Genomic DNA, 24,887 nt, shown 5'->3' with positions numbered 1-24,887 from the left:
GTTTTCTGAGTGAATGAGCAATCTTTTTCAAATAGTCGCATGCACATTATTATGAACATGAAAAGACAGTTGAATTAAAACTTTTCTTTACTAATTTATTACACTTATTTAGGTACATATGGTAATAGTTGGCGCACATATATTTTGGTATATGCAAATATTGTAGCATAATAAAATATTTTTAATATTAAGTATGTACTAGGAAAAACATTTCTAAAATGCTATATAGTATATTATTTGTATATTTTATATATACTTATGTACATACTTATAATAATAACTATGTAAATCAATTGTTTATGTAGTATACATGTATTATATTAGAGACTATTTAAGCAACTATATTGGTCTTTTGAAACTGGACCACTTTTTGCCTATATAGTGACTAAAAAGCCATTATGAAATCTCTCATGTGTTGAAATATAATAAACTTTCTAGATTTAGTGCATTGCATTCCAGTATTATCTGAAATGAAAAATTGTTCTCTAAGAGCGGTACTGAACTCCTGTTACTGAGTGATGGCTTGGTTCAGGACCACACCCCTGCACTGAATGCTGCAGAGGACACCCTACAGCCTCCAGTTCTTCTCTACACTGGGGAAAACATTGTGCATGCTTTCTTGCCTTCCCAGAATGTTGCAGCCATCTCTCATTTTGACATTTTCTCCAGTGCAGGACAGGTAAGGCTAAGCTGAAAGTGGGAGAGGAAGTTTGCAAGTCTGTAGAATATAGAACTCAAGCAGGGGAAATGAGTCACTTTTAGATATACACCTTCTAAAAAAGTCTGGGCATCTACTCTGTTTAAGGAATGAATAATAGAAGAGTTAGGCAAGCATCATCTCATTCAGCTTCTTTTGGAGGCAGTGCCCCAAAGGCTGGAGCAGGAGAGCTATGGAGATTAGCTATGCTCACAGGGACAGCTCTGCAAACTTGTCAAGTCTTCTAAGGAGTGATTGTTATATTTTTCCTTGAAGAGAAAAATGCCTCCTCGAAGACACTTGAAACCCTAAACACACAATTAAAATACTCCAACAACCGGTAATTAAGAAATTGTAAAAGTGACTTAAAATTAACTAAATGACATCATTAAAAGCAATGTCTTTGAACAGTGTGGTATTTTAAATAGAAAAAAAAATCAGCTCTTAAGAAGTCTTATGATGAAATTTTGCAAAAAGCTAGTTGCAGAAGATGTCAACAAACCCTTAGTATACAAAAAATATACACACATAGTGATTGAGCTAGTTATATCACAAAACGATGTCACAACATAATTATGTCATGGTGTCTTATAATGAACTATGTCACAATGTACAGGCAACACCACTGTGATGAATTGCCCATCATTTCTTGTCTACAAGAATGATAAATTGCCGAGTATTTTAAACAGCCATGCATACAATTTAAATACTGAAAAGAACACCTAGTAGTGCATAAAGGAATAAGATATTTCCTTCTTTTTTCAAAGTATGACTTAAAACAATTGTGCATTGTTTACAAGTATGCATTGTAAAATACATAATAATAATTTACATACATATTTCTTTATATTTTTTCATAAGAATTTTTCTTAACTGTCTTTTTAAAATGCTTTTTAATTTTCAAACTTTTTAATTACATCTATTGGTTTATTGTATATATATATATGTGTGTGTGTGTGTGTGTGTCTGTATACACATACACACACAAACACATACTTTCACAGCACTTCTGTAAACATCAAGAAGAACCTGCAGAAGATTGTTCTTTCAGTATTCCTTGTGAAGCATGAGAATTGAACTTTGGTTGTCAATTCGGCAACCCGCACCTTATGTGATGAGTTGTCTGGCTGGCCTGGCTCTCTTTTTGTGGTCTTCTTGAGTAAGAGCTATCCAGGGGATATGAAAACAATTTAAAGAACTTCGTTAGGGAAACTGAGGCCTATTTTTTTCTTTTGTGAATTGTAAGTGACAAAGATTCTAAATGCTGTTCTAAACTTATTGAGATAGTAAAAACTTTTCCAGCTTCTATTATTTCAGACATATAGATTGGATGCATAAAGACAGCTAGTATACTTAAAAATATTTACATTCAAGAAATATATGGGAGTTACTAGGTTTCAGACCCAAACCAAAATTTGTTAGACCCAAGCTCAAGTCAATTTAATAAACAAGATTTGTGAAGTATAGGTAGAAGGTTAGTCTTAGTTTTAACATGAAGTTCAATATTTGGGAGGTTAATACTCTTGAACTGGCTCACAGATAGATAAACTGGAATTGAACTGCTGATTCTTTCAGAGACCGGAAAATGTTTTCCAAATGTGGGGAGGAGAATATAGCTCTCCTAAATTTGTAGATGCAGCTAAATAGCTTTCTGATCTCGCTGGAGTTTTAGAAGAAGAGACGTTAATGGCTAATGAGCAATCAAATCCTGGAACCTGTGTGTTATGGGAGAGTAAGATTCTTCCACTATAACATGCAAAAATAAAACATTTTAAACACTAATATTATAATATATACCTTCTGACAGAGACAGACAGACACACAGACAGACAGACACACAGAGACCGAAAGACAGAAAGACAGAGACAGAGAGACACCCAGAGAGACTGATTCTCTATCAATTGTTATTGGGCTAACTAGCATCACTAACATCCTGGAGATTGCTGTACCCTGTGCTCTAGAAATTTTCCCATCTAAAGATTTATCCTAAATAAAGTTAGCAATACATGTAAGGAAGGAAACAGGGGTTAGGATCAAGATTGTGGAGGGGCAGAGATGGGAAAGGGAGTAGAAGTCACTAGGGGGAGCAACTCTAGGGCAGGGGAGGCTCTCAGGAGTCTTTGACACTGGTTGGGATTCCTCAAAGTGGGGGATACAGTGCTTGAAGAAGCCACTTCCTAAAACCAGGTAGAACTTCCTGTAGAGGGAGGGGGACTCATCCACAAAACTTTCCATCCAAAATTTGTCCTGTCTATGAGAACTACAGGGATAAAGATGGAGCAGAGACTGAGGGAATGGTATAAAGCAATGACTGTACCAACTCTAGAGCTATCCCATAGGAAATATCCAACCCCTGACACTATTAGCCTAGCATTACTGTCTTTTGAGAGGCTCTATTCAGCAGTTTATGGGCAGAGATGCAAAGAAACACAACCAAACAAAGAAGAGCTTGGGCAGTCTCATGGAAGAGTAGGGAGAAGAAAGGAGGGAGTTGGAATGGAAAAAAACTCCACAAATAGACCTACAGAATAAACTAACCTGTGCCCATGGGGGCTCACAGAGACAGAACCACCAACTAGAGAGTATGCACTGGTTGGACCTAGGGCCCCTACATATTTGTAGCTGAACCTTCACCAACGGCCTCTCACAGTGCCAAGCCTCAGCTGCTCTTTATAATCCCCACTTCATACCTTCAAAACAAGTGCCACCTGGGTGATTCTTACACATTGCCAAGTCTGGCTACAGCATGAGGTACAACCTTGTCTATATCTGGAACACAGCTTCTTTGTGCTCTCAGAAAACACTTCCCAGATTTCTCTTCAGTGATGCTTGTCTCTTCTCAATCATAGTCAGTTTCTTAGCTCCATAAGCCAGCATCAACTATCTCAGTAGTCCCTTCTATTTTTGACTCTAAAGCCAGAGCTATATGGCAAAGTTCTGCTGCTTTCTGAGGTTGGAACATGCCCTGCTCCTTATTCTATTACTAACTTTCTGTTTTCCAATTCCCTCACTGCCTAAGCTTGGCTGTCCTGGAACTTGCTCTCTAGATTGACCTTGAACTAAGAGATCTGCATGGCTCTGTCTCCTGAATGCTGGGATTAAAGGCATGTACCATCACACCTGGACTTAAGCTTTTCTTCACCTATAACTTGCTCTGTCCCAGGCTGGCTTTGAACTCTGGCTTTGAACTTTGTCTTCTGGAATTAAAAGTGTGTACCACACTGCCTGGGCCTCAGCTTTTCATGGCCACTCTTCCTCAAGATACAGATCAAAAGTCTGTGTCTTCCAGCCTCAAGAACTGCATCACAAGTGTGCCCTCCATTTCTGGACTGTAATTCATTCCAGATTAAAACTATTCTTTGTTCAGCTACAAACACAAACAGTAAACTAAGGTGGGTGGGATCTTGCCCTGGGATCACCACTTCCTTAATTTATCTTCTTGAAGACAGAATTCATTTCCACTTCCTGATGCCTCTTTATTACTTGAGACATACATATTATATTTTTTCCTTTCTAAGCTTGCCATGCTTGTTCAGAAAGCTCTCTGTGAGACTTAACCAGAGAACAAAGTCTCTGTTGGGCTTTTTTGAAACTTTCCTTGTCAAAGAAATTAATATAAATCTCTCTACCTTACCTTTAGGTAGAATCTTCAGACAAGGGCAAAATATCACAAAACAGTCTCTCAGTCACATATTAATTTTTTTTTCCTCTGAAACCTCTAGAACCAGGCTTCCACAGTTCAAATCACTCTAAGCAACAAAGTCTTCCATGTTCCTACTAGGATGTCCCAGTAATCCCCTCTTAAAGCATTCCACTGATTTCCAAATCCAAAGTCCTCAAATCCACATTCTTCTAAACAAAAACAGATCAGATCTACTTCTAGTACCAACTTCTATCTTATTTAGGGTTTTGTTGCTGTGAACAGACATTATGACCTAGGCAACTCTTATAAAGACATTTATTTGGAGCTGGCTTGTAGGATCCAATGTTCAGTACATTATAATCAAGGTGGGCAAATAGTGACATCTAGGCAGACATGGGGATGGAGAAACTGAGAGTTCCACCTCTTGTTCTAAAAGCAGCTAGGAGAAGACTGGCTTCCAGCCAGCTAGAATGGGGATCTTAAAGATCACTCAACACAGTGACAGACTTTCTGTCACAAGGACACACCTACTCAAACAAAGCCATACCTCCAAACACTGCCACTCCCTGGGCCAAGCATATTCAAACCACCATAATGTTCATAAGGGAAATTGGTCTCAAATTCTTTTGTTGTTGTTGTTGTTGAGTCTTTGTGTAGTTTAGGTATCTGAGTTGCTGTCAAGTCTGACCTTGGTAGGGGTGGAATAACTGGGTTCCCATCCCTGGAACAAGGCTAACAGGGCATGAACCTTCAGAACTGTTGTTGGCTGCTGTGGGCAAAAGGCTTGTTTGTATAATTATGTACATATTTCCATGTTCTGCCTTTGAGGAATATCCTTTCTGTTAAGGTTAATGACTCCAGGATAATTAGAAACAGCAGAAGTCCAGAAGTCAAGGGTGTGTGTATGTCTTTAGTAAAATGGTAAATGCTAGGAACTTCAGGATAGCCCCATTAAGGCTGTGGTAAAGAACTCTAAAGACATGAGTTCAAAAATATAATTTCTCAACTATGAAAAAATATAAGGATACAATATGAGTTGTCTAAGGAGCTTCACAGATCTAAAGAAACAGAAGCAGCTACACCATGAGCCAGCTTGTCACAAAAATACAAAGACATGCAGATACAAATTCAGGTAGTTAATGGAGGAGCTAGAGAAATTACCCAAGGAGCTAAAGGGAACTGCAACCCTATAGGTGGAACAACAATATGAACTAACCAGTACCCGGGAGCTCTTGTCTTTAGCTGCATATGTATCAAAAGATGGCCTAGTCGGTCATCACTGCAAAGAGAGGCCCATTGGACTTGCAAACTTTATATGCCCCAGTACAGGGGAACACCAGGGCCAAAAATGGGCAGTGGGTGGGTAAGGGATTAGGGGGGTGGGTATGGGGGACCTTTGGGATAGCATTGAAAATGTAAATGAGGAAAATACCTAATAAAAAAAATTTAAAAAAAAAAAACAAATTCAGGTAGATTCCTGAGTTCAAGGTCAGCCTGAGGCAGAGCAAATTCAGGTGCAAGAATGATGAGCATGGTAATTCTACAGCACAGTCTTACCCAGCTATCTTAGTGTCTGTGCTTATGCTGGCTGTCTCTTCCTAAGAATCAAGGAGCTAAGGCAAGAGTTGCTGATTCATAGAACAATCAGAATGGAGCTTGGAATAAATGACTCAATTGATCTGTAAAATAAAAGACTGGGCTTATAATGTGCAAGAGATGAGCTATCCAGAGAATTTTTTTAGAATAGCAAGAGGGAATTTCATGGAGAACTGTCTGTAGCAAAGAATAGCAAGAAAAAGCTGTCTAGAGAGAAAACTGTCTAGAGATCTCCAGAGAAAACAGAATACAGAGAGAAAGCCATCTGGAAAAGCCATCTCAAGTAGAACATAGGGCACCAGCTCAGAACCATGATTTAACTTCCAGTTGTTTATTTTCACCATTGCCAGATATCCCTTCTCTTAGAATCCCTCTCCAAGTTGAGGCTGTTTCTTAGCAGGTGACTATGGCCTCACTGAATGAATTTGGCAGTGTTCCTTCTGTTTCTACTTTGTGGAATAGTTTGAGGAATACTGGTATTAATCTGGCAGAATTCTGAGCTAAAACCATCTGGCCCTGGTATGTCTGTCTGTCTGTCTGTCTGTCTGTCGGTCGGTTGGTTGGTTGGAAGATTTTGATGACTGTGTCTACTTCCTCAGGAGTTATAGGACTGTTACCTGATCTTGATTTAACTTTGATAAGTGGATTCTATCAAGAAATCATCCATTTCATTTAGACAATTTTATGGAATATAGTCTTTTGAAGTAAGACCCAGTGATTCTTTCAGTTTCCTCAGTGTCTGTTGTTATATCCCCCTTTTTATTTCTGACTTTGTTAGTTTGGATACAGTATCTCTGCCTTTCAGTTAGTTTGGCTAAGGGTTCGTCTATTTTGTTGATTTTCTCAGAGTCAGCTTTTGGTTCTGTTTATTCTTTGTATTGTCCCCTTTGTTTCAAGTTTATTAATTTCTGCCTTGAGTTTGAAGTCCTCTTGGGCATGTATGCTTCCTTTTATTCTAGAACTTTCAAGTGTGCTTTTAAATTGCTTGTAGAGATTTCTCCAATTCTTTTATGAAGGCACTTAACACTATGAACGTTTCTCTTAGCACTGCTTTCATTGTGTCCCCATAATTTTGGTGTGTTGTGCCTTTATTTTCATTGAATTGGAGGATTTATTTATTTATTTATTTATTTATTTATTATTCCCTGACCCAGTGGTTCTTGAATGAAGAGGGGTTCAGTTTCCATGAGTTTGTAGGCTCTCTGTTATTTCTGTTGTTGTTGAAGTCCAGCTTTAATCCATGGCAGTCTGGTAAGATAAAAGGACTTATTTCGATTTTCTCATATCTGTTGAGGCTTGATATGTGGTCATTGTTTTAGAAGGTCCTATGAGGTGTTAAGAAAGGGTATATTCTTTTGTGTTTGGGTGGAAATTTTCTGTAGATATCTGTTAGGTCCATTAGATTTATAACTTGGTTAATTTCATTATTTCTCTGTTTAGTTTCTGTTTTGATATCCAGTATGTTGTTGAAGTTGGAGTATTAAAGTCTCCCACTTTTAATGTGTGGGATTCCATGTGTGCTTTAAACTTCAGTAATGTTCTTTTACTAATATGGCTACCCCTTGCATTTAGGGCACAGATGTTCAGAATTGAGACATCATCACAGTAGATTCTTCCTTTGATGAGTCTAAAATGGCTTTCCCATTTATTTTGATTAATTTTAGTTAAAATTCTATTTTATTACATATTAGAATTGCTACTCCAGCTTGCTTCTTGGGTCCATTTGTTTGGGAAATATTTTTTGAGCCCTTTACTCTGAGGTAATGTGTATTTTTATTACTGAGGTGTGTTTCTTGTATGCAGCAGAATGATCAGTCTTGTTTTCACATCCATTCTGTTAGCCTGAGTAGTTTTATTGGGGAGTTGAGTCCATTAACGTTTATAAATATTTTTATTTTTTTCCATTTTTTATTAGGTATTTAGCTCATTTACATTTCCAATGCTATACCAAAAGTCCCCCATACCCACCCACCCCCACTCCCCTACCCACCCACTCCCCCTTTTTGGCCCTCACGTTCCCCTGTACTGGGGCATATAAAGTTTGCGTGTCCAATGGGCCTCTCTTTCCAGTGATGGCCGACTAGGCCATCTTTTGATACATATAAATATTTTTATTAGGTATTTTCTTCGTTTACATTTCCAATGCTATCCCAAAAGTCACCCATACCCTCCTCCCCCACTCCCCTACCCACCCACTCTCACTTCTTGACCCTGGCATTCCCCTAAATTTTAATGACTAATGATTGCTAATTCATACTATTTTGTTATTCTTGTGTGTGTGTGTGTGTGTTGGTGTGTGTTTGTGTTTCCCTTCCTTTGGTTTTGCAGGTGTGGGGTTATTTACTTCTTGTGTTTTCTTGTTTTCTTTGGGGTAGCTAAGTTCCTTTGCTTGGAGCTTTTTGTTTGGTTGGTTTTGGTTTTGTTTTGTTTTGTTCTGTTGTTTTGCTGTTTTTTTTTTTTTCATGAAATATCTTGCTTTCTCCATCTATGGTGATTAGGAGTCTTGTTGGGTTCAATACCTGGGCTGACATATGCGGTCTCTCAGAAACCATAAGATATCTTCGCCAGCCCTCTGTTGAGAAGTCTGGTATCATTCAGATAGTTCTGCTTCAGTGTTTTGATTATTATGTGGCAGGTTGAGTTTTCTTTTCTGATCCAATCTATTTAGTGTTTTCTAAGCTTCTTATATTTTTATAAGATTTTCTTCCTTTAGATTAGGGAAATTTTCTTTTATGATTTTATTGAAAATATGTTCTGGTCCTTTGAACTGGGAATCTTCTTCTATTCTAGTATTATTACTAGGTTTAGTCTTTTCATAGTATCCCAATTTTCCTGGATGTTTGCATTAGAAACTTTTTAGACTTATCATTTTCTTTAATCAATGGCTCAATTTCTTCTATCACATATTCTCTGACTGAGATTCTCTCTTTCATGTCTCTAGTTCCTGTTCTCTTACCTACATTTTCCATGTTCAGGGTTTCCTTAGTTTGTGTTATCTTTATTGCTTATATTTTTCAAGTCCTGACCAGTTTTATTTGTTTCCTACAGCTGTTTGATTGTGTTTTTCTCTATTTCTTTAAGGGATTTATTCATTTCCTCTTTAAAGAACCTATAATCATCATAAGATGAAATTTAGAGTTATTTTCTTGTGCTTCAGCTATGTTAGGATATCTAGGACTTGATATAGTAAGGTAGGTAGCCAGGTTCTGGTAGTGCCTGACTCTTGTAGATTGTGTTCTTATGCAGGCCTTTAGCTATCTGTTTGTCCTTGGTGTTGGAAGGCATGGCAATCACTGCTGTCCAAAGAACTCTGGTAGTCACAGATGGCAGCAGGCCTCTGGGAATACAGGAAGCGCTATAGCCCAAGCAATGGAAGGCACAGAGAACCTTGGATATTATTTGAATTGTTGCTGGATAAAATCTGTTTTGTTTTGTTTTTTTTTTTGACTATTTTAACTAGTATATAGGAAGTCTTTTAAATAACATTAAATAAAACTTAGCTTGTGAGAAGTGAAAACACTCTCATTTCTTTTCATCTTTTCCTAGACCACAACTTATTATGTAACTTAAGATCTGTGTGTTTAAAGAGTATGCACTCAGCAAACACTACTAATTAATTATCCATCCATGTGTTGATATATTGTAATACTCAGGCCCATTAAAACACATGGCTTCGTGGAAAAAAAAATCTATAACTGACTACATAGGCCTCAAAACCTAAGCGTGACTACAAAATTGTTGAAGCAATGATCATTTAAAAAAAAAAAAAAAACTTAAACGTAGATCTTCTCAGCAACTTTGTCAATAGAACTCCCAGTTGGCTAACAATTGCAGTTAAAAACACAGTGCTGAAGTTGTACCTAATTTATAAGGAGGCAGCTTCATGAGAATGAAACAGGAAAGCTATTGTGACTTCATTTCTCCAGAGAGAGGCTGTACTGAGGAAGCTATTGCAAAAAGAAAATTGATGTCAGCCCAACGGCCTCTCATCTGAAGAAATCAAAAAACAAATAAAGAAGGGAAGCTACCTAATAAGGCTTTGCAAATTGTGGTGAAAATTTGTGGAAAAATAGCACTGAAGAAATAAACAGCAGCCACTAGAAGAGTTTTGTAGGCTAGACCACAGTGTTGTTTAATTAAGCATTTGACTATGTACAGCCAATGGAAATATTTGACCAAACAAATAACTGTTCCTCAGGAGATAGGTTTTAGTTCTGGAAGGACAAAACCATCAATTTTACATGTCAAATCAGTGTGTTTCTACAGTCCATGTATATATACAGTCTATCTGAAGGTTTATAATTAGGATTATAATGGTACTGTGACCAAGCAGGCCCTTGAGGGTCATGATAATGAAAAATATTTTGTATGTATTGAGAATAAGAGCCTCAAGCAAGTGACTTTTTTAATATCACAATATGGTAGAATGTATTATTTAGATTATTTACAATAGGAAAATAATAGCCTATGATTGGTTAACATTTAAAGTATACAATTAGAATAACATAGAAATGTACAGTAAGAATGTATTAGGAACTTCTATAACGAAAATATTAAATGTCTAAATTGTGCCATTTCACCATCTTCAGTGTGAGAACTGTCATTACATATATAAATTGGGAAAATCACTAATGGACTGTAAACACTGAAAATATTCAAGTGAACTGACATGAGCTTTCCTTTGGAAATGCTAAGGGTTTTAACACAATACACCCTGATTAAGATGAAATTAAGAGGCATTTAATATTTTTAAAACATCAGATTATGTTAGAAACTTTTAAAAGGTAACAGCCCAAAGAAGCAATAGAACAAAAAGAAGGAGAAATATCACAGTAATTAAAATAGTAGTTGTCATAGTCCTCTGATGTGCAGTTTTCTATTGTCTAGCTTGCTTGCACCAGAGAAGCTCAGCTGTGAACTCAATGAATGAGTTATAGAAAAAAATGCTGTGCAGGACATTTCTGAACAATTTAGTATTTGTAGCAAAGGAAATTAAGTTACACAAAGATCTCACCTGTAGAACAGAACCTGTAGAACAGGTTCATTTTCTTTCTAGGAGTCAAAACATGCAAGTTCCAGATCTCAGGTATCAGAGATCTTTCTGTGTTAACTGGCAATATGATAAGGGGGATAATAGGACTCAGAGACAGAACGTTGACTAGCAGGCTTAAAACAAAACCACAAGCTTAATGCCCTAAACCTGCAGAAAGAGTGAGACACAGGCCTCCAAGATCATATTTTAGTATAAAGGTACTAATTATACAGATGATTATATAGCATACACTGTAGAAATTGGAGATCATTTGGCATTGTTAAGGCACACATAAAGTTCCCAGAATCCACTTCTGTATTTGAATTATGTTATTCTCTATGGCATGGAACGCATATGTCATACCACAGTGTTCTTTAGTAATCACTTCAAAACCAATATTTTTAAAGAAACATTTTTTTGACACAATGTCATACATACTTCTTTCTGAGGGGATTTGGTAAAGGGAAGAAAGTATAGAGTTTTAATAAACAAAACAGAATTTATCTGATTCGCCTTTTATTCCAAATGTAAAAGGCCCTGTAAGTAGGAGTATTAGATACTTTTCTGGCTACCATGACCAAATAAGCATTATGAAGCAATTGGAGGGAGGGAGGGAGGGAGGAAGGGAGGGAGGGAGGGAGGGAGGGAGGGAGGGAGGGAGGGAGGGAGGGAGGGAGGGAGGGAGAGAGGGAGGGAGGGAGGGAGGGAGGGAGGGAGGGAGGGAGGGAGGGCGGGAGGGAGGGAGGGAGGGAGGGAGGGAGGGAGAGTGAGCTTACTGTGACTTAACAAGTCTGCAAGTTCAAGGAGAGACAGTCCTTTGTGGTGTGGGTATAACAGGAGGATAAGATGGCTATAATCAGGGAAAATAGGATGAACAGGAAGAGGGCTACATGATCAGACCTCAGAGTCTGATCCTGGTGATTCATTTATTCTAGCAGGCTCTGTCTCCCAATGGTTCTACAAGCTTCTAGAATAGTACTTTCCTATAAAAAGCAAGAGTTAAGTGATTGAATCTATAGATGCATTTCACATTCAAATTATAACAGTAGCCAGAAGGATCAAACATGAGTAGGTCCTATGTTTTATATCCGATTTAGCTTTGTGGTAACGTATCTCTGGTAGAACCTGATGGCAAGTTTCTGATGTGCTTCAGAAAATTAACATGAAATCTACTTGTAAAGATGGCTTTATGAATCAGGTCAGGTTTAGATTAGAATTACTGAAGACAGATGTGCACAGTACATGAAAAACAAAGTATATGTTATTACCTATCCTCTTTCAGCAGAAGCTCGCAAAATGCTAACTCTCCTACCATTTGTGACGAGGAGCTAGGGTTGCCGACTAAGAGGGTCATTCAAGACCTATGTTCAGGGACTTGTCAAAGAGATAGTTCCCATTTGGAAAACATTTACTTGGTCAGTAGTATTCGCAAAGTCTCACTGGCACAGCATGGCTCTGAAGCCTCCAAATGAGCAAGGTAAGGCATTCACTAGAGTGTTAATACAAAATAGGTAGGTAATGGGAATGTATGCCCCTCATATACAAAGTCAGTCTTTCAGGCTATTTTACTGATCTTTTGGTTTATTCCCTGCAACACAGCAGTTGTCACCCTGTGGGTTTCTACCCAGTTGGCAAACCCCTCTCCCCTAAAATATTTACATTTTGTTTCATAACACTAGCAAAATTATACTTATGAAATAGGTACAAAATAGTTTTATGGTAAGGGGGTCATGATAACACAAGGGACTGTATTAAAGGGTGCAGCATTAGAAAGCTGAGAACCACTGGTCTAACATACATTCATTATTAGACGATGGGTGTCAGCATCCATAGCTGTTGAGTTAACCTATTTCTCTGCTATGTAGTAGTGAAAGATCTCTGTGTCCCACTCTCCCACTTCTTGTAGGCATTTACCTGCCTTTGTCAACTCAAGTGCCTCAATTGTAGTTCTGAGCTTTGTCTCCTGCTTGGCACTAACTCATTATCTTCCATTGCCTAAGAGAAGAGGTCCTGTCTCTTAGGACAGCCTTAAATGCCCCTTATTTAAGAGTAGGGCCTTTGATTTTACATGACAAATGAAATTCTTAACACATAGGCTGTTTTTATTATGTTTATTTTGGAAGGATAATTGACAAATGAAGCTTGCCTCATATTAAATATTTTCCCTATCTTTGCTAACATGCATGTCTTTCTATCTTACTGATCAAGTAGAATTTTTTTTAAACTACGCCTCAACGTTTATTTGAAACCCCTTTCCATCCTAAAGACTCATAAAACCTGCACAGGAAGGACCTGTACCTCATTATGTGTGTTCTCATACATTAATTTGCTTCTGAGATACACTGACTATTTTCCACCTTCAGTAAAGTTGATTTCAGGCATATCCTTTTATCTAGACAGACACTGGCTTCTAAGAACAGAGACCTTGACTCTATCCTCATCTTTACAGTACCCCTTATTCCCACTTTAATGTGCTGCTTCAGGTTATAAGATTAAATTGAATATGCAGTGATTTGTTCATAATTTTTCTCAAGGTCACATAGCAAGGTAAACTGGAGCAAAGGAATATGTAGCTAATGTCTAAAATGCTCTAATTGTTTATCTCAGTCTGGAGCTCAGGAAAGTGGCATTATTTGCTTTCAAATTAGAGTAAATGAAAAGTAGACTGGACTGAGCACAGAAGAACATGGTGTTCAGAACAGCTGTACTGTGTCCTCAATGGAAAATTCTAAATTATAATTATCGGAGTGTTTCATCTTTTCTGCCTGTGTACGCTTTTGAAGATGCTCTTCACTTCACTGCTTTGGAGATTTCTTTGTCCCAGTGGGTCTGAGAGTGGATTGATTACTCTTGCTGATATCTACTGTCTCAACGTATTTGGAATCAGCCTAGAAATTTTAAAATGGTGAAACTTTTAGTAATCACACTTCATTACTATACATATCAAGTTACTAAAAATTATGATATGAAATAATGCTGTAAGCATGCCACCTGGTTGAGGCTCCCAGATATGCACAATGAGTTGGAATTTTAAATGGGTCCCAGACATGAAGAAACAAAAATTGAAGTTTAAGTAAATTTTTTCAAATCTAAGGAGAACCTCTTTTCTGGTTCATGCAAGTTTCTCCTTATTGGGGACCATTTTCTGTCTTCTGTTTTTCTATATTTTACCAACCCATCTTTCAATCTTGGCTTACTCAAGTACATTTGTGTATGTGTATGAATGTTTGTCTGTGTGTACGTTTGTGTGGAAGCTGGACAAGGCCATGCTGCATATGTTTCTCTATCACACTCCACCTTCATATTTTGAGACAGGCTCTTTCACTGAATTTAGAGCTTGCCAATTCAGCTTGGATTGGGTAGACAGGAAGCTCTGGGACTTCCTGACTATGGCTCTCCAGAGTTGGGATTACCATAATATGCACCCAGAATCCTACTGCTTTGCTTATTCTCTTGTAATTATTGTTTGTTTATTAACTTAGATGTTGGTGCTAAAACTCCTGTCTGTCTTCATGCTTAGGCAGCAAGCATTTTGTTGCTGGCTCATACATATCCTTACCCCTTCAAATGTTTTAAATAAGTATCTACTGTGTGCATATAATACTTTGGTATGATAAAAACACTACCATGGAACATTTTTTTAAAATCTTAATAAAATCGTATAAAGCCAATACTCAACATTGTCTAGGAACCTGCTATTTTTCTGGGAATATATGCACATGAGGGTTTCTACCTCTGGCTAAATATTACATGTTTTAGGAGAGAATAATCTTTATATGCCAGGATATAGTTTTGAGCTTATAATAAAGGAATGCTTTTAAGGCTATAGAAAGAGCTGGGAAAAAAGTTAGCTCCTGAAAGAAGGAATGCTGCACAATGAGGAAGAAGAAGAATGCAAGGAAGAGAATATGAGTAATCACACATGCCTAGGATGCTAGACATCTATTTCCTGTAGAAAGAAGCCTTCATCTGGAAGTCTTGGTCAGGATTAACCACTTCTTGGAGAGATTACACCCTGCCCAGACTTTCATTTATAGTCAGCTTTCATTCCTCTGAGCACACATTATAGCTTCACCTATAAGCAAATATGTTTTCCATGTACTGGGATGAGATTTAATGAGACTAATCTGGAGAACAGGCACCAAACAAGAATATTTTCCATAATATTACTATATTAATAACTTACTAGGCAAGTGTGCAAATGAAAACATTGTAAAAAAATTAAGCTGGAAGAAAGTTTCCCTCTTTTCTATTTATTAAGATCAGGAAAATGCTGTACATATTTGCCCTGAATTCTCCACATCTCAATTTTGTATGCTTGGCCTCAAATCCATGTATTTTAACCTGTACTATTTTGTATAATATAAATGTTTTAAGCTCGTTACATGTTTGAAGATGAAGTTGCTTCCTAATATAGATTGCTTAGGCTAATACTGGCCCCACTTTCAATAGATGAACGCTATTTTTGATTTATGATAGTTTTAAATCTATGCTGTTAATACAGATCGAAATAATAAGTTTGAGTACATTTTTTTAGCACTCAGTAAACTCCACAATACACATAAGCTGTGATGTTAGAACAAAAGATCATAACAGGAAACCTTAGAGCTGCTATCTACAATTACATACAGTGGATGGAAATGTAAAGTTATACTCTCTTTATGCAGGCACAGATACCACTCTTCGTTTGAAGGATGCCTCTGTTGCTAACACAGCTCTCTGTATTTTCAGGAGAATGTTGAAGGTGAAGACTGTAGTCGTTGCAAATCTGGTTTCTTCAACTTGCAAGAAGATAATCAGAAAGGCTGTGAGGAGTGTTTCTGTTCAGGAGTATCAAACAGATGTCAGAGTTCCTACTGGACCTATGGGAATGTAAGGATGCTCATTGCCCCTACACCCTGCCCCATGTGCCTCCCTTTCTCTGTTACTCTTGTCCTGTTGTAGGAAATTGAAAAAACAAACAAACAAACAAACAAAACCAACAGAACAACCCTAGTTACAACTTAAACTTGGATAACATGAAAGTGCATGGAATTTCATTCAAATGATATTTCTGTATTTTTGGCTCAAAGCCTTTCATATTTTATATGTAGCCTAGAGAGATAACTTAGTGCTTACTGCTCTTGAAGAGGACTAGAATTTGCTTCCCTTTTCCCACAACAGATGGCTCACAGTTACATGTAACTCTGACTCCAGGGAGATCTTACACCCTCTTTTGGCTTCTGTGGGCTCCCATACTTATATGCACTTACCTTACCCACATGTGTGTGTGTGTGTGTGCCTGCAAGTGTACACACACAGAGAACTAAAATAATCTTTATTAAAATACTGTTTGAAATGTATAGACTGATTCCTCTCTGAAGTTGATATAGCTGTGGTCAAGTCCCAAAAATGAAATATACTAAAAATTGTGGTGCTTTCCTCCTAAGCACAAGAGGTATGAGAAGAAATGTAAGAGCACCATAGTAAATATTGCAATTCCATTCACCAACACAATCCATGTGTCACTTAAGAAAAACCTGACTTATTAGTTCTTCAGCAATAACTTAGAGTATCTTTCTCCAAATAAACATGTTTTATATCTTTACCCACATTGCCCACTGTGCTTCCCACTGCCTGTCTGTGGAGAGCCATTTCTTTCCCAGTAGAAAACATAAATAGTAAACGAGATCTGGGAATTGCCACATTTACATTGGCTGGGCTTTGAGTGCGGAGCATAGAGGATTCAGGCTGGAAAGAGACCTTCAGGGTGGGTGAGGAAGGAAACTTCAAGAAAAAGGCCTCTGAGACACTTGGTGTTCCACCTGGATAGTTATTAATAGATTGTGAACTGCAGAGTAGCATACAGTCATGTTCTACAGACTGCTACTCTGAAACACTACCTCCTAAACACTTCTTTCTCCCAGGTTTGATCTGTCAACGAATCCAGAACACAATCATCTAATATTGGTCTGTTTATATTTCTTGTAAGTCAAATATGAAATAAGTAGTTTCTGAATGCACTTGTATAGCTAAGTGTGAATATCTTTATACTTATCCAATGTATTGATTTCAAGGCAAACCTCAAGGAAATAATAACAAATGGACTCAAATTCTAATTTTACAGAATCATGCATAACATCTCTGATAATGCCACCAATAGATTTAAGTTTCATGGCTTCTCATGGACAGGGATTAGGTAGAAAGTCTTGATCTTCAGAACCTACATATACACTCCTACCCAGATGTCTCAGAACACCTAAAGACAGCTAAAGTCTAAAAGGGAACCAAAGGTCAGAATTTACTATTGGCTACCAAGCCAATGGCCTTTGACCTGGTTTGACATTTTCTTTTGACCAAGGCAGTCTTCACTATCCCAAAGCTTTTAAAATGATCAAAAACTAAATAGTCTCTACATAAAAGGAAAATTAAAATTATATTTATTATATACATTGTTAGTCTTATTACAGTGATTGCTATTGCTTGTAACATAAATTATCTCTTAGGCAGTAAAATTCTGAAAATGGCTGCCTCTGTGGTGAATAACCATGGTTATCAGCTTGTAGTCTGAGGAGAGTGTTCCTCTCAATCTATGCAAAGACATCTGGGTCAGAAGGACTCTCATTTAATCAATGGTTTATTCTATTCATGGAAGAAAATTTTGCATAGACTATTGGGAGACGGTAGGAATACTGGATGTTGGGCCTGCTCAGAGGGAGTAAGGCATGGTGGGGCAAGTTTGGGGAGCAGACATGATGCCATGGATTCTTCATCTTTATGCCCTGCCCACTGGCTGCCGTGAGTTAAATGGTTCTTCTCTACTACTATCTGCCCACTGTGGTAGACAAATCTGGAAGATGGGAAAAAAATAAATTCTTTCCCTCTGAAATTGTTGATGTTGGGTATTTGATCACAGAGATGATAAAACTAATACAAGTCTGGTATCTCCTAGCCTTCCAGTTCAGCCAACAGTTTTGTCTATACAAGATGGTTTCAGTTGGAAGTGGGAGTGTATACTTGACCTTGACTGAGCTATAATAATGTAAGGCAAATCATTACTCATCTTTTATTCCTCCTTTAAAATGATTCCTTTCTGGGCCAAGCTATGAGTCCCCAGAGTCCTTCTGATCTTATGGTTAAGAATATATGCAGTTTGGGGAGACGTTGTCATAGCAACATCACTGTGGATTCAAATGACCTGGAGCCTCAAAACAGAAAATTCATAAAATAGGAAGACAGGAAATATTGAATGAAAGGAACCTTTTAGGTCCTGCATGTATGATTTCCTTTGTCTTCTGCCTTATAAATGCATATACAACACTTGTGAAATATCAGGTTTAGTAAGACAGTAAGAAATACTACTGAAGTGAAAAATGTGAAATTCTAAGTCAAATTATTTGATATATTATATAACATTATAACACCTGATATAAATTAGAATGGATTTCTATTTTTGGTTCAGTTAGCAAAGGGGCTCGAGTTTAAACTGCTAATGCTCACATAAATTGCTAGTGCAATGGGACATCAATAATCCCAGCGGCAGGAGTCAGAGAGGGGAGGGTCCCCGGACTTGAAGGCAGTCTCATTACATCAGCACCAGGGTAAGCAAGAGACCATGTCCAAACACTAAAAGGTACAGCGCAATGAGGAACACACACACACACACACACACTCACACTTGCACTCACGCACACACACACTCACACTTGCACTCACGCACACACAAATAGTACTTGGAATCACAGTTTAAGGAAACAGTAAACTGATCATGATATAGTTCTATCAGATTCTCAAAAACTTCAATTCAAAAATAAACAATGGATTCTATGTGAGTGTATATGGTAATATTGATGATATATATAATATATATGTATATATAGGCATAATATATATGTATATATGCAAAATATATATGTATATGTATATATATAATATATGTATATGTATATATATATATACATAATATATATGTATATGTACGTGTATATGCATGTGTGTGTGTGTATATATATATATATATATATATATATATATATATATCCTATGTTTACAGTGTCTGTAGCTTTTCCCTACTTTTAGTCAAAAACCCCAGTCAATATGCCAGAGGGACAAAAAGCTGCTGCTGTTTCTTGTTTGTGTGTTTATTTGTGTTTTTTAACTGATGAATTTATATTTTCTTTAAGATTCAAGACATGCGTGGTTGGTATCTCACAGACCTCTCTGGCCGCATTCGGATGGCTCCCCAGCTTGATAACCCTGACTCACCTCAGCAGATCAGCATCAGTAACTCTGAGGCCCGGAAATCCCTGCTTGATGGTTACTACTGGAGTGCACCGCCTCCATATCTGGGAAACAGAGTAAGTCCATTTTTGACATTCTTCTTGCAACTGTATTTTAACCCACCTATCTAGAAAGTGAGTTGATTTAATAAATTTAAATGAAATCATACACACACTCTATTACATTTATAGGAGCAACTAAATGAGATAAAGTTGGGCATTCTCTATGTGGCATGCCTGATGTAATAGGAGATATCAAAGGCCTGTGGTACCCTTAGATTTTCATTTAAGTTCCAGGTAAAATTTTGAAAAACATATTTTAGATATTGGAGGAAGGTATGATATGTTTATTTAAGTATAACTACTTTTTACAGTAGTCTGGGGTGTTTTTTTTCTTTTTCTTTTTTTTTTTTTAACAAAGTTTTCTTTGTCTGTCTCAATTTTATCTTAAAACTGATAGGCAAAGTAGTTGCCTTTACCCTGCTATCTAATATTCATGTTAACTGGAAAAACTGATTTATTATGTATCTATTTTAATACTTGCTATGAGGCACATGAAAACTACGTGTCTTATAGAAGTTGGAGATAGAAGTATCTATCTATAAGAAGATAGAACTTGCCATATTAAAAGCACACGTTGTCTTCAAGCAGACACAAATAAAATACACACAGAGATAAACAAGGAGACTGGCCTTGAAAATTCACAGTGTGTGTGTGTGTGTGTGTGTGTGTGTGTGTGTAAAGCTTTTTCTATTGTACATTAATTCTCTCTAGATGTATTTCTTGATGTTTAGAATTCTGTTTTCTTTTGCCAAACCATTTGTTAAAAACTAAATTTAAGAATTTTGTGAATATTTTTCTTGTAATGAAAATTAATATCTTGTCATGGATTAAGTTACCTCATTAATTACACCAGAAGATTGTGATGGGGTAACATTATCAGCTGTCATTTCTAATCACATATTGTCAATACCAAAAAAAAACCCCTTCATTGGTTAAGTAAACAAAAGTATATTTACAATTATTGACTGTATTGCATAATATGTGAGCAATAGTAATAGAAATAATAGTAACTCATATACTGCTCAGTGAATGGGAATTGGTAATTTAGTTGATTGAAACATTTCTACTCATAGCCAGGTTCTTATTTTTAACAGGCTTCTAAATACTACTATGAAAAATGTGTAAATGAATAAAGTAGGTTTTCAATGAGTATGTATTTTAAAAAAGACAGCATATGTTGCATAAAATTCAATAGCTGTGATAAAATATAATTAAACTTTTATTTGCTAGGCCTTTTATGACTTGAAGTCATTTTATCCTATTTAGAAATCTCCTATATTCCTGACAAGAACAAAACAGCATGCAGCTTGGATTTCTTCTGCTTAACATTGCCAAAAAGTAAAAATAAAAATAAACTTCTTTTTACTCCCAAAAGGAGCTTCAGGAAGAAATTTGGGTCAAAATCTGAGGAGTTTCAGATCTATCCTTCCTTCTTTCCTTCTTTCCTTCCTTCCTTCCTTCCTTCCTTCCTTCCTTCCTCTCTTCCTCCCCCCACCCATTTTATATTAAAATTTATTTAATTAAAGGCAGCTATGAATAGAAATTACCGTTATCATATTTTCCATTATTTCTTTTTTGGTCATATGCCTTTTCTTTCTGTTGGCTGAAAATCAAACCAACAGAAGAAAAGCAAGCAAATGGGATATTAAATAACAGCAGAGCAAAGGATTTGGACATCCTGTTCATAGTGGTTGGATCCCAAAGATAACTTCGCTCCTCTGGCTGACCTGTTTTTTCTAACCACCCACAATGAAACTCTTCATATTCCACAGCAGATCTTTCTTACTCCACAAAGCCCTGCCTACTTCTGTCCCAATTTCCATTCAGTGAGCAAAACGATGGTAACGGAGTGTGCAAATTGTTTGACTATGGAAGGCATTTTCTAGTGTACCGTGAAAGCCCTCAGTGGATTGCTGTCAGCTTCCTCAGTATGAATGAAACAATTTGCCTTAATAACTGAACCATATAAATTTTTGATACTACAATAATACTGCCAGCTCTCAGAAATTACCACAGTACATCTTAACTGTCATGTCACATCATGTAAATTATAGTCATGATGACACACTTAGCTTGCTTGATTTAATATCTTGCTAAGGAAATGGAAAATTGTAGGTCCTTGTTTGTAAATTCAATAAAGCCACTTTTCTAAATAGTTGAGGCTAAATTTTTTTCTTCCAGTAACTGCCATTTGAATAAGAGCCACTGCCAGAATCTGATAAGAATAGTGCATCATGATTTTCTTTTACATCTGCTTAATCACTGAGTTTTATTGATAGGCATGGTTTGTAGGCTTTGAGTATACTCCCCTCTACTGTTTTTAGGGTTAATTCATAAGGTAAAAATTTACTTATGAGATGTAATCACATTTTTCTTAAATGTAGATGGAACAGATTCAGGAATGTTTTCTTATCTGTGTAGTTACACAGCTGCTTGCAATAGAAAAGAGAGACACTGGGAAACTGCTCCCATAATAATGGCAGCTCTTCCCTCACCTCTTAGGATCGTAACAACATATAATACAAGAGCCCCTTCCTGGGACACACTGTGATAGGACACAGGTCATCCTGCTTGTCATTAAATTCCAGAGCACAAGATAATTTAATGAAGAATACATTTTATCCTGTGAAACAATACTACTCTGTGGAAAGTAAGCCATATATAAGGGGCTATAGGACTATGTAAGGATAGTGGATGAAGCTCAGAAGAGTACAACCCATTGATGTGTCCACCAATAAAATGTGACCATCTCAACTATGAATTAATTCCTCAATAGTAATTATAACATGATTTTTTTTCTCCTTGATGAGCAGATAGCAGGCACTACTTGTGGGTTTTGTCTGTTTTATTTTGTTTTGTTTTAGTGTAATTTCCCCATCTATTTCTCCAGTGTTAAGTCATCTACCCATGGATTGCAGTGGATACTGTTTTTATTTTCATGTCTTGGGCAAATATCCCTGCTTGGTTTTAGGATATTTGTGGAAGAGTAGATGGAAACAGGTGGGGGAGGAAGGAGTCAGAGATCAGAGAACCCTTATAGCAGCTGCTGTTCAGAAACAGTTTGGGAATTTCAAAGTTAGCCTAATTTACTGCTTTGGTAAACTCAACATGGCTGGACCTTTGATGACATCACTTGCTTAGGGTTTCCCCTAGAAGAATGAAATAGTTTTACCAAAAGTGGTTCTCTTAGTCCATGAAATTCTCTGAGAACCGGCTTCAGTAACATTCCTAGTTTTATTCGTACTCTGCTGTTAAGGTTTGAAGTTATGTCTCTGAACATTATTGAATTAAACTTATGTGATTTTTTTTTACAAAAATAATTCTTATTTTCCTATACCATCTATTTCTGTGGCTAGCGTAGAGAAACATTATTTTGATTAGGCTGTTGACCACCAAGTGAGAGTTTATAAGGGAGTTGAAAGTCATTTTTAGGGTTATATATTTAAAAAAGATAAAATGGCAACATTCATAATTCTACATTTCTCAATCAGCAATGATTTAGAAATAAAGTGAGACCCAGGAACTGTTTTCTGCCCGGAAGAACATTTAGAAACTCTTATGGATAAGTGAGAGAATTAATGTTCAAACATAAAAAAAATAAAAAAAAATTCATTGACTATTTTTACTATGTAATCTGCTATGCAAAAGTACCTACCACAAAGATCAGTTCAATGTCACAAGGAATAGTCTCACAGTAAAGATATGTCATTCCTGTAATAGTACTTTGATATTTACCTTAATTCTCCTAGGAAATTAGTATAAAAAGAACATTTTTATGCTAATAATAACTAATAATTAATGTTTATGTGCATTTTATTTTATTTAGTTTATAATTAAGTGAAACTGAAACGGGCACAAAAATCTTTTTTTTTTTTAATTAAATGAGTAAGTTAAGTTAGATAAGGGAATCTTCCTACATATTTACCACCCTTCACAGTTAGGCATTGTTTAGACATTTACTTACTTACTTACTTACTTACTTACTATTTACTTCCTTGAGTCATTGGCTTTCAATCAAAGTACCGAAGCAACCTATCCAACAGAAAGCAAATGAGTAGAAATAATAAAGGGATTGTGAAGCCTTAAACCTGTACTCTACGTTCTTGGGAGACTGAGGCAGGAGGTTTGAGTTTAATTCAGTATGGGCTATAGGATTCTATCACAAGCAAAGATAAAACAAAGGTATTAACATATTTGAATATAAAGAAAAGCAGTGGAATGCAAATGGCAACAGATGAAATACAGACCAAAACTTGATATTAGAAGGAATAGATCAAGGGACATAGGAACCCCACTCAGGCCAAGGCAAGGGTTCCTTCTGGCTTGTAACTGTGCCATGAGCAAACCCAGCACTCTGGCACCCCATGCAGCCCTGCAAAACCCAAAGAAGGATTGACTCCCAGGAGCTCTGACACAACAGGTTATCAGGAGCTTGGTCACATTAGGATTTCAGGATCCAAGAGGCATCTTAAATCCCAGACAATCTGACACACTCAGGATCTCAGGATCATAGGAAACCAGAATCACAGGATCACAGAAACAGCTGGACTCTGAGGAGTTCTCACATAATCAGGATCACAGGAAGGACAGGCTTCAGTCAGAGATAGCAAGGGCAGGTAGCACTAGAGATAACCAGATGGAGAGAGGCAAGGGCAAGAACATAAGCAACAGAAACCAAGGCTACTTGTCATCATCAGAACCCAGTTCTCCCACTACTATGACACCTCAAAATACCAGAAAAGCAAGATTCTGGTCAAAAATCACATGCCATGATGATGAAAAGAAAACTTTAAGAAGGACATAAATAACTTCCTTAAAGAAACACAGGAGAACATAGGTAAAGCAAACAGCTGAATGAATTTAACAAAAGCATCCAGGATCTAAAAATTGAAATAGAAATAAAGAAATCACAAAGTAAAATGACCCTGTAGATAGAAAACCTAGTAAAGAGACCAAGAGGCATATATAGAAGAGATAAAAGAGAGAATCTCAGGGGCAGAAGATACCATAGATAACATTGAAACAGTAGTCAAAAAAAACTCAAAATGCAAAAAGATCCTAACTCAAAACATCCAGGAAATGCAGAACACAATGAGAACACCAAATCTAAGGATAATAGATATAGAAGAGAGTAAAGATTCCCAACTTAAAGAGCCAGTAAATATCTTCAACAAAATTATAGAAGAAAACTTTCCTAACCTAAAGAAAAAGATGCCCATAAACATACAAGAAGCCGACAGAACTCCAAATGGACTGGACAAGAAAAGAAACTCCTTCCATTACATAAGAGTCAAAACACAAAATGCAGAAAACAAAGAGAGAATACTAAAAGCAGTAAGGAAAAAAGGTCAAGTAACATATAAAGACAGACCTATCAGAGTTACACCAGATTTTTCACCAGAGACTCTAAAATCCAGAAGATCCTGAGCAGATGTCATACAGAACCTAAGAGAAAACAAATGCCTGCCTAGGCTACTATACCCAGCAAAACTCTCAATTACCATAGATGGAAAAACCAAAATATTCCATGAAAAACAAAATTTACACAATTTCTCTCCACAATCTAGCTGTACAAAGGATAATAGATGGAAAACTCAA

General features: G+C 36.8%; 1 protein-coding gene across 5 annotated transcripts in view; it reads left to right on the top strand.

Moving 5' to 3' along the window:
* The window catches only part of Lama2 (laminin, alpha 2), a 635,907-nt gene that overhangs the window by 273,307 nt on the left and 337,713 nt on the right, over positions 1-24,887 (top strand). For all 5 annotated transcript variants that reach the window (XM_017313815.1, XM_011243134.1, XM_011243135.1 and 2 more), the window contains exons 11-12: positions 15,700-15,840; positions 19,131-19,304. In XM_017313815.1, the coding sequence (XP_017169304.1) occupies positions 15,700-15,840; positions 19,131-19,304 (315 nt within the window). The remainder of the gene's footprint in view (positions 1-15,699; positions 15,841-19,130; positions 19,305-24,887) is intronic.

The sequence above is a fragment of the Mus musculus genome, chromosome 10 (genome assembly GCF_000001635.26).
Source record: "Mus musculus strain C57BL/6J chromosome 10, GRCm38.p6 C57BL/6J".
NCBI classification, from domain to species: domain Eukaryota; kingdom Metazoa; phylum Chordata; class Mammalia; order Rodentia; family Muridae; genus Mus; species Mus musculus.
The sequence above is the reverse complement of the archived record's forward strand: the minus strand, read 5'-3'. Positions and strand labels throughout refer to the sequence as shown.